Raw genomic sequence first — 13,663 nt, forward strand, 5'->3', positions numbered from 1 at the left:
AAAACCAAACAAGCTTTTTACTTGTTTTTGTGGAATTCTCTACTGGAAAAGGCCTTTCAAAGGCTTGGACCAGCTTGAGGTAGCATCATAATGTGAGAGTACCCAGCCATTTCAGTTTGGGAGACATTAAAGGTATTACAAGCTAGGTGGTGAACACAGCATTTCTCTAACAGCATTTTCTTCCTTTCCAAGTAATTTTTAAAGAAGTTTTTACTCAGAGTGAGCCAGAAAGCTCTACTAGAACAGTTTGCTAGGGAAGAACTTGTTACATTCAGCCAGCAGCAGTGGGATCAGATGAGAGCCGGCAGTACCATTGCAACTGTATGTCTGGCTTTTGTTTTGTTTTTGAAGGAAATAAATAGCTGTGCAATTTAGAACAACATTAAGACTTTTTGATGAGTGAACAGGCCAAGCTTCACTTAAATATATTAAGCTACATAGCATTGCAGTGGATAACATAATTTTGAGTCCCACAAAAGAAAAAGTGCTTCCTACCTTTCCTCCCCTCAGTTGCCCTTCGACAACCCTCACTTCAAGGAAGCACTGTGTGTTACAGTCATCATAGCTTCACTGCTCTTTATGGATTTTAGTGTGAAATTGTTTTAAGAAAAATAAGGAATGAGTGTGATGATTGAATGACCAAATTAGGAAAGTTGCTAGAAATATTTGTAAGTTTGTTTTCTAGTGTTTCTTTTGGACAGTAGCTGATGTGTGGCCATTCTTTCTCCTGTTTTAGTACTTTAAGAAATGCCGTGAGCATAGTTTAGGAAGAGCTCCAATGAATATTAAGTGAAAGCCCGTAGGGGTCTACCTGACACTGAACAAAACGCTTCTGTGAGATGAATTGAACAGTTATTTGTGTCTTTTTTCCACTTACCAATTAACATCTTGTTTGGCTTTTGATTTTCCTAGATATCCGTGGAATACAAGAGTTTTTGGACAAAGTATCTCAACAGGGAATGGATGTAGCATTGCAGAAAGTAGAAAACAACATCAATAAAATGATTACAGGGCTCTTTGCCACTATGCGAATAGAAGAACTGAACCGCTACCGGGATACTCTGAGACGGGCTATTCTTATAATGAACCCCTCTACAGCCAAATCATTCATAACAGAGGTATGTGTTTATCACTGGTAACTTCTTGTTTTGTTGACCAAGACTGCAGCTGTTTGTCAAAAGATTCAGTTTATTTGACTTCACAAAAACAATCAAACAAACAAGGAAAAAAACACCACAATTAAAAATTTAAACATTCTCTTTTCAAAGGTCATCATGCAAGGGTGGTTTTTTGTCCTCATGAGTGTGCATACAGGACAGTATAACTACATTCTGCATGAGCAAAAAACATTTAGGAAATATGCAGAATTACCTTCAAACTCTTGTTTGAAGCTCATGGTTATTGTATTGCTATTTCCTTGCTCACTGTGTCCCTCACTAAAAAATCTTTACAACTGACAGTTTTATTATTACTTAGTTATATATAATATCTATTTGTGGATAAAATGTGTTTACCTGATTGACATTTCATTTTTTATATAAAATAATGTTCAATAATGATCTGTTATGTACCACTGAGTAGTAGTAAGGTAATAGAATTTATGAAGGATTGGATCTGAATTAAGAATTTAAGATGATAGGCTAAAGTTATGCAAAAACTGCAAAGTTAAACAAAAACTGCAAGCAATATGGAGAGAATTTTCAAAAACCTCTTAACAATTTAGAGACAGAACACTTGCATATAGCATTGGACTATGACTTGTGTAATTTTTTTAGATGAGTGGCATGGTTCTTTTTACACAGCACTGTGCTGTTTCAAATGTGTTTTTTTTACATGCATGTATACTCTTCATTTTCAGCCAGTGGTTAAAAATGTATTTGTTTTCTGTTCCATAGAAAAACACTTTCTCTCTGCTATAATTTCTCTTTGGATCTTTTTGTACCTTGCACTACTTTTCTTTTATGCTTTCCTATTGCCTAGGTCTTCAGAAATTGAGGCTTTAAAACTAACTCTACATATGTAGTCTCAAGTGAATGCCTTTTAGGAACAATAGTTAGAAGAAGGATTTTTTGTTTCTTTTTGATTTTTTTTTTCCTCTTGTTTTTGGCTAGGCAGTCTACTAACCTCATTACACACTGAAGCTTGCTCATTCTGAGTAATGAGGGTTTGCTGCTCTATCCAAATGTCTGCAGTGCCTTATAAGATGTAAACAATTTGTGGGCATGTTTTAGATTGTTCTGCATTGTTTCATCACCCAAGTCACAAATGTTTTATTTTTGGGTAAGATATTTCAACCCATGACATTTCAACCTGAAATGAGCAGGGTTCAGGGCTCTAACTGCAATAACTCAGCAAAATAAAACTTCTGTATTGTTCCTAAAGAGAAACACTCTTTTAAAAAAAATGCACTTTCTTTATCATTTATTTTTACACACTCGAGCACCGTAACAAAGTCATCGTCATCTTTTGAAGTTGCCATGTATTTGTTGCCAAGAAAGTAAACAGTTTATTTTGGAGTTCCCCCTTTGGCATTGGCCACTCAAAACCCCCCAAAACCCAAACCAACAAAAAACCAACTAAACCAAACTCACAATGCCTCTCCCTTCCAAAAAAAAATCCAAAACCAAACAGAAAAAAAACCCCACCCACCCCCAAAAATCCCAATGTTTCTCTTTTCCTGGAGACTGTAAGACTACCAAGAAAGGTCATTATCTTCTCCTGTGAGTAGGTTTCAAAGAGAGTCTCACATCAGGCACTACGTTACAGGTTTTGCCAGCATAACAGCGTTTATTGGAGTATGATGTGTGACTGGTAAAACTGACAGCAGGAGCCTTTCAATAGGAAGAGTTACTCAAACAGAAGTATGATTACTGCCGTACTTTATTGCTGTTGGTGGCAGGGAATGAATTACACAACTGCGCTCTAACACTCGGTGTCTGTGCAAGGAGAAATTTGCTGGGATAGCTTTGCCAATGGGTATTAAAAACTGTTATTTTGCTGTTGAACCAGCAGCTGTACTGTATGGGCAAACAAGTTATAAAGCCTATGGACTGCCAATGAGTTAAGATATTTCTAAACAATTTAAGTGTGGACATGCTTATTTCAAAGATGGTGCCTTGTGCATCATCAGTTTAACTCTGAAATTCAGTTTAGCCTAGTGGATTTAGCATGTAAACCACACAAAGTTAGCAAGAAACAACTGCATATGTAGATGAGCCCTTGTTTTTTTAATGGCTTTTCTGCCCAGGAGATACTTTTGGCTGCCTAGTTGGATTCAGCTGTCAGTTTCTTTCCCCAGACCTCACATAGTCTCTGCTGCTTGGTCGCTTCTTAGAGGATAGATCTGGCTGAACCCCCTCATTGTTTAGCTGAGAAGAAGGTTCATTCACTCTGCAACAGCTGTAGTAAGTGTGGGCTTGATTACTATGCAAGTAACAACTTTTCTAGGGTAAATAGTCAGACATTGGTCTGTGTAAAGAGGAGATTCCTTGTGGTTGAATTTATCTTTGTTCTAACTCTTTGAAATTCTTATTTCTAAGTAAGAAAATTCAAACCCAGAATGTTGTTCTTTCTTTTTTCTTTTTTTTTTTTTAAAGCAGCATTGCTTTTTTATGTTAGCTCCCTTCTCTCTCTCCAGCTTTTGTATCTCTAGAGCTTGCAGAGGTGACATCTATACTTATATACGCACGAAAAGGGAGATGAAGATATAAATACACTGTTCTGCCTATGGTGATAAACCCCCATCTTCTCTTTAACCATTATGTATTAATTTGCCCTCTGTAGGGCATGGAAAGACAGGAAGACTTCGGAGCAGGCATCACAGCATCTCTCCTTACTGGCTAAAGGATTAATTTAAAGCGAGAGGGAGGGGCCAGCCAAATTCTTTAATGTCCTTCATTGCTTTGAGATTAGGATAGAGGGGGCAGAAGACAAAAAATTCTGCTGAAATAGTGACATTCAGTGGGGCTAAGGAGTGTGGAGGTATGGAGACTGTGACGTCTCCCCAGATCGTTTAGTGGCAGCATCTGGGAAATCCTTTGCCAGGGATATACTGGTGACTTGTTCAGTATTTTCAGCAGGGTGAGGTCTTTCTGTACCCTCAAATAATCATCCAGGTCCCACCCAGGTCCTACAGGTGAAGCAAATACTGCCACTGAAACTTTTGTGATCACTGAAAAGCACCTCGGAGCTACCTTGCACAAAAATTTCTATGCTCTCTGACAGCACTGGTGACTGAGGTGAACTGTGTACCACTTGTTTGCTTTTTACTTTGGGGTGGGGTTTCTTTGCACATGTTCTTCTGATCTGTGATGAACTTGCAGGATATGAAAAGCCATAGAGGGGAAAAGGAAGAGGATGTCCTTGCCAGCTCAGCATGAGAGCAAAAATCCAGGGTCAAGTGGCAGAAAACAAAAGTAGAAAGAAAGAGAAAAAATCACCTGGTGCTTTAACAAAAGAGCAGGGACTCTTTGGGCCAAGAAAGTCTCTATCACCATGTCAGCGTTGGCAGGAAGGCATCTTAAAACAACAGAAGAAAAGATTTAGGAAAGGGAAGAGAAAAACCACCCCTGTGTTGAGCCTGCCTTGCAAAGCGAGGACTTCTAAAGCCAAGTGTGAGAAGGCTGGGTAGGAGGAGGAACAGGTCAGGAAAGTCAGGTTGCAACAGGGGTTCTGGGGCTAACAAAGCAACTTTGGGAAGCAAGCCAGGTGTCCTCAACGTGGCCAAAATGCTGTCAGTACATCTCTGCTTACAACTTTATTTCTGTTTAGCTATGGAAACTACTTTATCAACTGTGTGCAGAAATATTAACGTGTTGTTCTATGCAAAGACTCTAGGAGCTGATAACAAGACTACAAGGGAGGGATGACACAGCTGATTCGTTTTTTTAGATATAGAGGAAAATTATGTTGACTAGCAGAAGACTTTACACATTGGATATCCAGTAAGCCATGGGTGAAAGAGCCCTAGCGTCAGCCAGGGATTTTGCTGGAGTTTTGACAGGCAAGCTCTGGAAGGCCGTGGTCTAGGAGCTAAAGACACTGCCACCTCCAGCTGTCAGTTCTTCCCCTTGATGGAGGGGTTACCACCCCAGCAGCAAACTCAGCAGATGTGACTGTATACCCTCGGTGCCCCTTGCTTGGTCCCCTCTCTTGGTTCTGTTGCAGAAGTAGTGACCTCTTATAGAAAGAGGTGAGAACACTTTTTAACTGCAGCAGCAAGATTCTGCAGTTTATCTAGCAAAAATTTCAGAGCATTGGCAATGTGTATCGACCAACAAAGCTGTTGCAAGGGCTTGACAATTTCAAGCCATCAATGTAGTGGTCATTGTGAGTTCCCAGACTGGAGAGAGTACTGCTTTTCAGCTCACTGTACGCTATATGTTTTGTGTAATTAAAAATACTAACTTTTTATTATGCAATAAACTTGAAGCTGCTGAGCCCCGTAATGTCAGGACTTCAAGCATGCAAGTGATTATGCTAGAGATATTGGAAATGTTTACTGTTAAACATCTACTTAAAGTTAAGCTCACATGTATCACAGAACTGGGTTATAATTATTTAAAATGTATATTCAACAAAACTAGCAGCTGCCAAATCTCAGAGTTGTAGCAATAAGTCCTGTATGGTGACCTGTGTGAATGCAGACATGCTTATTGTAGCAACCTTTATAGGTGCCATTTTATTTGTCTATATTCATTTTCAAAGAAAATTAAAATTGTGTATCTTTTAGGCATTAGTACGATTAGTACGATGATTTTTTGCAAATTAAAATGTGGGGGTTTTTCTACCCCAGGCTGATGTGGGACAGTACTAAAATAAGATTACCTTATCTTAGATGAAGAGAAGCTACACTACTACTTTCATGAATAAAAGAACCCTTTATAAATGAAATGTTAAAATAGAGGAAATAGAATAAAGCACATAAATGAAGTACTGAAGAGTTCTTGCCATGTAGTGGGCAAGTGAAAAAGAAAGAGAAAAGTGAATGTTTAAGGAGCAAATGTAATTTAAAAATGCCTTATGTTGTTGTTATGTTATTGAACCTTCACCGTGTTTTTTTGAATGGTTACTGTGAATAGAATGAGAAGTAACATTTATTCTATGAAATGAGATTATTCCTGGTGACAAGTGTCCTGTTTTTTATTATATTTGGTTACTATTCCTCTATTGAAAATAATAGGTCATTGTACTTGAAAAAATACAATTTCTTCACATAGTGACATGGTTATTGTTTCAGGAGGTTTCAGCTTTAGATCTCATCATGCAGCAAATCACACGTTGCTTAGATCTGGAGACAGGGATTTGCTGTAGTGTTATATAGCACTCTAAACAGGCTTATTTCTTTAAACAACTTATTTGCTGTGAATTAAGACAGTTTATTCAACTTTTCCACAAGGCTTATTCAGCGTTTGTCCAAAGGTCATGGAAGCACAGTCTTTTCTTTTTTTTTTTTTTTATTTTTTTTTTTTTTAACCTTATTCTGTGCTACTGTGCTCATTGGCTTTTACATGTATCTTAAGGAATGTTACAATAAAATGTAACTGTTATTTTCTTCACTTTTTTTTTTTATTAATGAGGAGAATTATCCTGTCTTTAGTCAACGTGATACACAGGCATGAGGTGAAGTGAATGCAGCTGAAAATAGGAGTTAAGGACCTGATGCACCTGGGTGCTACTTCCACTGAAACCTGTGGCCAAAATTCTGTAGTTTCCAGTGGGAGCAGATGGCAGTGTTTTTTTGTTCAGGTGTGACAGATAACATACATAGCAGGGAGAGGTGGAAGACTCCAGATAGATATCAAGTCCACATAAATAGCTCTGGAGAAGACATCATCTAATGCATCCCTTAACTGCATGTGCTAGGTGGTACCTTGCCTCTATTTGGAGCACAGCTGAATTTGTAGCTCAGCTATTAGCTACTGTTTGCCACAGATGCCTCTTTAAAATCTTGTAAATCTGAGCTTTTGATCTTCTGCCATTTAAAATCTGCTGGTTTGTCTTTTACATGTGTGCCATAGGCTGCCATTCCCAGTAACATTCAGTAACAAGCATCAAATTGGGATTTAGGAAAGCTAGATTCTCTTCTGCCATGCACATGCTATGTGACTTTTGAACATGTTACTGAATCACAGTTAACTCTATCCCACCTGAAACCAGGACACACTTCATTACTTCTTCCCTTGATAAAAAGTAAGAGTAGTGCCTGCATACCTGTGTATAGTGCATAAGAGCTAAATAGTAACATTATTTTGCCTACATCCATATGTTTTCTGCAAAAATAAAAGTGTATTCATCTATCATCTAAAACCCTACCTGAGTTTTATGTTGTTAAATGAACTCTACTGCCTGAAGAATTTCTTCATGTCAAGGCAACATGGAGATTGGATGAGAAAGTATTTGTCAGTTGAATTCAGCAGTGATGAACCAATCCAGTCATGCACCAGCAAAGCATGCACAGGTCTCATGGGAAGCCTGCTGGATTCCCCATTGGGCTGAGGGGTAACTTTATGGTTTATCACATTTTCTTTGTGAAAGTTTATTTGTGATCCTCTGGGAATTTTTAAACAATCCTATTTACATAAAATACAAGTCTGAAGTCTCTAAAGGCAACAGTTCAAGCAGTTCTCTTTTAGGTGGCAGTGATGAAGGTGAAGGATCAGCAGCAGCCATATGCACTTGCCTACTGCTATTTTTATCTTCTTTTCTTATCATTTTATCATCAGTGTGTATGTTGATTATACTGGAGTTTATCTAGAAGAGATGTTTTCAGAGGCTAAAATCAGATCTTGCACTGTCAGTGACTCTTTTTCTTATAAGTAGGCACAATGCTTTAATGTTTAAGGTCATCTTTCTCACTGATATTTTAAAAGTATTTGAGCTTTTTAGACCTCCATTCTCCTGTAGAGCATACTTGCCTTTTTTGAGTCCATTTTCTACATTGTAGCTTGTGGTGGAATAAATCCCATTCAGCCATACTCCACCGTAATTTGTTGTTGTTAATGACAATGCAATGAATTGTATCTTCTTTTTTTTGTCTTTCTCCAGTATTAAACACAGAATTTATAGCTGCAAACTGAGCTGGAGGCTTAAAGGATTTTTTCCTTCATAGGATCTTCCAAATCTCTAGTAAAGGGACATTCAGAAAACATGTTCCGAATGCTGAACAAGTTGAAACTTTCATCCTGTAAGTGTGGCAGAAGAGTCTCTTTGAGTTTTTTTTTAATCTGCAAGACAGGAAGCAGGGGACTTGGAGGATTCTAGATTTTACCTTTCAGTAAAAATCTGGAGGAAGTTCTTGGATTTATCATTTAGTCCAATTTGTTTACTTTTTATGCCTTTGCAGCCTTGAGTATAGGCCATCCAGCTGATGGCTGAATGATTGGATGTGAAAATTCATGTTATTTTCCTGTGTTTGATGAAAGAAGTGGTGTTGGTATAGATTTTATATGCACTTGCTTACCATAGGGTACAAGTTCAAAGATAAAACATTTTAGTTACAGAAAAGTGAAAGAGGAAGGTAAGTCCAACTGGTGAAATAAATCAGCTTCAAAGGGATTTTGTATCATGTGTCATTACCACGACTGTAACCTAAAGCAATCCTTTCTGTTTCTGTATTTTCAGGAAAGTATCAGAAGGAGAGTGAATTTCAGGTTTGCCATGTAGTGTTGGGGTTCTTGGGACAGAATGCAGTGCTCGCTGTAGCTAACGTGGTTTATTTTAGTATATAAAATGAAGAGGAAACATCATGGGAAATCTGTCCCAACACAGAGGGTCTAGATCTAGAAGAACAGGAGTTGGTGGCCATCTGCAGGTCCTTTGCAGTGACACAAATTTTAGAACTAGAGCTGTACCTTGCTGTTCCTGAAAAGTAAGGTTGCATATCGGTAGGCTGGAGCTCAGCTGGCACATGTGTGTTAGCTGTGTGTTGGTTTTGTTTTTTAATTAAGGTTGCTAATAACAGCAGCTGAGGCAAAGCAGGATATGGGCATGCTCATGTTGCAATCAGCCATGCCTCATATCCTTGTGATGTGAAAAGTGAGACAAAAGCCTGCCTGATGTTACAGTTTTGGTCGTACCAATATACCCCGTGGATCATACCATGGTTGTCTATGCTTTTACATCCTTTACTGTGGTGTTGGTGGTATAAGGAGACCTTCACTGAAGTTCGTGTCCAAAGCAAATATGAACTGGAACATTTGTGTGGTTTACAACATAAGAAAGTCACAGCATATCTGTGCATTTTTCTTCTTTCTGGATTTTCTTCATTTTGGCTTTACGGTGTTTAGTGATGTGACATTTATTATGGATGGATATTCCTATGCCAGAGGGTAGCACGATTGCGAGATGTGAACCAGGTCTACCTCTCTGGTGTCAACAGCAAAAGCCGTAGTGTATTATTTTGTTCATAGAAACAAAACTTACTTTGTTAATAAAAAATGCCCATACATTCATTATATAGATGTATGCATGATAATATGCAGGACTCTAATTGCCCTGTGTCTTGTTATCAGTACAAATATTTACACTATCAGAATTTTTGTGGTAATACAATAAAATTCTTCATCCTGGAGTATAATGAAACAAGAAAAATACCCTGCTGTATGTAGGTTTTGACCAGTGTTCTGGATTTGAACCTATTCTCTTGTTTGAATTTTAGAACTATCTAATGAACTTTTAAATGTCGTCTTCTATCCTTAATTCTCTTCTATCCCAATCTGTAACTTGGAATGAAGATTCATGAGTCTAAGTACAACTCTTTAGTTTCATTACAATTTCATAAGTAATATATTACAAATATATATGAAAACTATAGTTAAACTGCTAATGTGTTTAATTGAGAGAAAAGAAGAGGAGCTTTAGTGATTATGTACTGAGTAGAAGATGTATTGTGTACTCTGTGAGAATCTTATATCCACTGTTGTGCAGACGACTGTTTGGTTATGCTTTCATATAAATTTCTTTCTGTTACTCTAGATGGTTTTTAATGACTCAGTCATTGACCTTCTCTTCTTTGGCATCTTGCTGAGTATGCTGTTTTCTGGACTAAAATAATTGAGGGGCTGACCTTCCATGATCTTTAAAGACATAGTAATTCTTTTCTTCTATTTGTGCTGGCTATTCTTTGTCCTGCTTTCTTAAATTGCTACCATAGTTAATTATATTCTCCTGTTGTTATACCAACGATTTTAACTGGATCTGATAGTCTTGGTTACTGCTTATCCTTCCTCCCTGCTTTCATAGCTTCCCTATAAATGCCTCTGTTGTGTTCCTCTTGAAAGACAAATGTCTTCCCATAGAAAGCAAATTGCTTCAACCAGCCAAACAGAATAAATAATAATAATAATAATAAAATATAAAACACATTAATGAAAGAAAGCTATTATATACACATTGGTAGAGACAGTCAGTGTATTAGAGTACTGTCGTGGTTTCAGCCCGGCCAGTAACAAAGGACCTCGCAGCCGCTCGCTCACTCCTCCGCCCCCTCCGGTGGGATGGGGAGGAGACGGAGGAGAGAAAAGAAAAAAACAAAAACCCTGGAACCCCGAGGGTTGAGATAAAGGCAGTTTACTGGGACAACACAAAAAAAAATTACAACAACAACGGTACTAATGAAAGAGTATACAAAAAGAGTGATGCACAGTGCAACTGCTCACCACCTGGGACCCGACGCTCCGCCACTTCCCCCACCAAAAACAGAGAGCACCCCCCAGCCCTCTCCCCATTTATATACTGAGCATGATGTCCCATGGTATGGAATAGCTCCTTGGCTAGTTCAGGTCAGCTGCCCCGGCTATGCCCTCACCTCCCAGGTTCCTGTAAAAATTAACTCTATCCCAGGACAAGTACATATTTTCCACAGAACTGAGGTTGGCTGATTCATGTAGATGTTATAAAAAGCGTACTCTGAACATCTGCAAAACTAAAATGCAATTGACTGTCACAGGATGAGTGTCTTTTTGAAATAAAATGACAGCTAGAAAGGATTAACTTAAAGTGGAGATAAGATCTGACAAAACTATTTCTAATCCAATTCTTCCTCCAAACTCATGTTGCCTGATTGGCAGAACTGTTCTGACTCCTTCCCACCAGTAAAGACAGGTGTAGCCAGTGCATTAGCTTACCTGGGTTTCCCTAAAATATAACTGATTTCCTAGCTACCATGAAAATTCAATGTTGAATGTTTCTAAGCCTGAGGCACAATTAATTGAGTCATAATCAATTAATATCTAAATTGTTTTGTTCATCTGTCAGACTGAAATGAGGAGAACTAATAGTCATTATTTCATCTATTTTAAAAATGTTCCCTGTGGCACTGATGAAGCTACTTTATTAGTTTGCTCTAAAGTAAAGATAGAATTTTATACCCTATCACCCCTTTCATAGTGTTTGCTGGGAATTTGCTTATGAAATTTAGCTGAGCAGGGTCTCCCATGTTTTTCTCCTTTTTTCAGTATGCATGTTGTAGTTTTATTCTGGCTGTAATGTTTTTTGCCACATATGCTTCAGTAATCATTATGTCAATTTTAATTCTTTCTTTTAAAATTTGGTCAACCAAATTGGGTAATTATCTGCAAATAGATTAACAGCACATTAATAAAAATGCCTAGTACACCATTAGAAACAATTGCCATAATATTCGGTACCTCAAGATTCAGCTTGCTTTAGTGCACACTTCATAATCAGCAGTGATATTTTTGAAGACTGTTGTAAGATAATTTATTCTACTTTGGAAGTACGTAGCAGACAGTAGCTGACTTTGTGGTCTCCACAGCGTGTAAGGAATTGTGGACTGCTAATATCAAGAGCTGATTTTAGCTTTAGGCAATATTAGTTTCTCATATCTCCACGTAAATTTTTCCCTAGTGAGGATTTGTATTATTTGGCTTATTTGTAAATGGTTTCAAAAGATATGTTGGGGGTTTTTTTGTCCTGGATGCTCTCATTTCAAATGGAAAATTAATTAATGGTTACGATTCATCTCAGAATTTCCATAAATGAAAATAACAGCTGCTTCTGCTGATTGTGAGAATAGATGTAAAAAGTATCGCTTTGATTTTGTAAAAACATGTTATCTACTGGTTTCCTATGTCATCCACACTAAGGGCCCTATCTTCTAATAAGAGCCTTCTGCTTCCTTGGGAGGTTCGCTCATTTCACCTCTACTTGCAAGTGACTAGGTGTCCTGGTTTCAGCTGGGACAGAGTTAACTGTCATCCGAGTAGCTGGTACAGTGCTATGTTTTGAGTTCAGTATGAGAAGAATGTTGATAACACACTGATGTTTTCAGTTGGTGCTCAGTAGTGTTTAGACTATAGTCAAGGATTTTTCAGCTTCTCATGGCCAGCCAGGGCACAAGAAGTTGGCACAGGACGCAGCCAGGGCAGCTGACCCAAACTGGCCAACGGTGTATTCCATACCATGGGACGTCCCATCTAGTATAGGAACTGGGAGTGGGGGCAGGGGAGATCACCACTCGGGGACTGGCTGGGTGTCAGTCGGCGGGTGGTGAGCTATTGCCCTGCGCATCATTTGTACATTCCAATCCTTTTATTACTACTGATGTCATTTTATTAGGGTTATCATTATCATTATTAGTTTCTACTTTTCTGTTCTATTAAACTGTTCTTACCTCAACCCGCGAGTTTTACTTCTTTTTCCCGATTTTCTCCCCCATCCCACTGGATGGGGGGGAGTGAGTGAGCGGCTGCGTGGTGCTTAGTTGCTGGCTGGGTTTAAACCACGACACTAGGCAGTCAGAGCTACTAAAGCTGTCAATAAACCCAAATTCTGCAGTGAAAAAAACATAGACCTCTCTAATTATTGTTCATGAAAAAGCTAATTACACAAGTACTAAAGTGTGTTAGGCTAACCTGTTTTGGGGATGTTGGTAACATTAAGCCTTCTGAGATCAGATTCGCTGGTGTAAACTGCCAATAAATTTGTCTTCTGATGAATGCAAAAAACTATGGTAATATGAAAAAGTAGTTAGCACATCACGTGGTGTTACCTCTTCAGGATCCTCTAAGGCAGAACTTGCCATGAAGTCACTGAGTGCCCTTGTTTGGGATTCAGACTGCATCCTTTTTTGCTCCTGGCATGTTCAGTGGGTGACCCATCAGTTAGCTCTGGCACTAGTTGTGATACATGATAAATAATGAACCTGAACATTGATGAGGTGGTTAGTGAGGGTTGGACTAGATGATGGTTAAAGGTCTCTTCCAACCCAAACCATTCTATGATTCTATAATTTTCTGAAACAAAGTCTGAAAAGTGATACCATATTCCAGACTGGTAGGGTTTCTTGAAATGTAATCTTGAAAAACCACATGGGATTTGCTGGGGAGGGGAATCAACGTTTATCTTAAGATCGATAAATATTTTTATCTTACAGAAGTTCCCATATTGCAGAGCAAATAAAGAATGAGAAGCAGTAGGAGTCTATGGTGTCAGCACAAATTAATTTAAGAATCAGTGGCTGGACATGAAAATACAAGGAGAAAGAAAAAGAGGAAAATGAAATTTGCAAGAATATACTATTGGCCTGCTGTGTTAAAAGAGGAAAGAAGTCTGTTTTGTTTGGTCTTTCGTGCTTTATTTGGCTTCTGAGCCAGCATTATTGAGGAGTTAGATACAAATTCAGAAGTGATTAAAGGAAGGG

General features: G+C 38.3%; 1 protein-coding gene across 3 annotated transcripts in view; it reads left to right on the forward strand.

Annotated features, from left to right (window-relative positions):
* Positions 1-13,663, forward strand: part of GRID2 (glutamate ionotropic receptor delta type subunit 2) — a 744,443-nt gene that overhangs the window by 450,435 nt on the left and 280,345 nt on the right. For all 3 annotated transcript variants that reach the window (XR_007507799.1, XM_049815125.1, XM_049815126.1), the window contains exon 4: positions 913-1,118. Coding sequence is in view for 2 of the 3 variants with exons in the window: in XM_049815125.1 (XP_049671082.1) it covers positions 913-1,118 (206 nt within the window). In the remaining variant the exon portion in view is untranslated. The remainder of the gene's footprint in view (positions 1-912; positions 1,119-13,663) is intronic.

This window comes from Accipiter gentilis, chromosome 12 (genome assembly GCF_929443795.1).
Source record: "Accipiter gentilis chromosome 12, bAccGen1.1, whole genome shotgun sequence".
NCBI lineage: Eukaryota > Metazoa > Chordata > Aves > Accipitriformes > Accipitridae > Astur > Astur gentilis.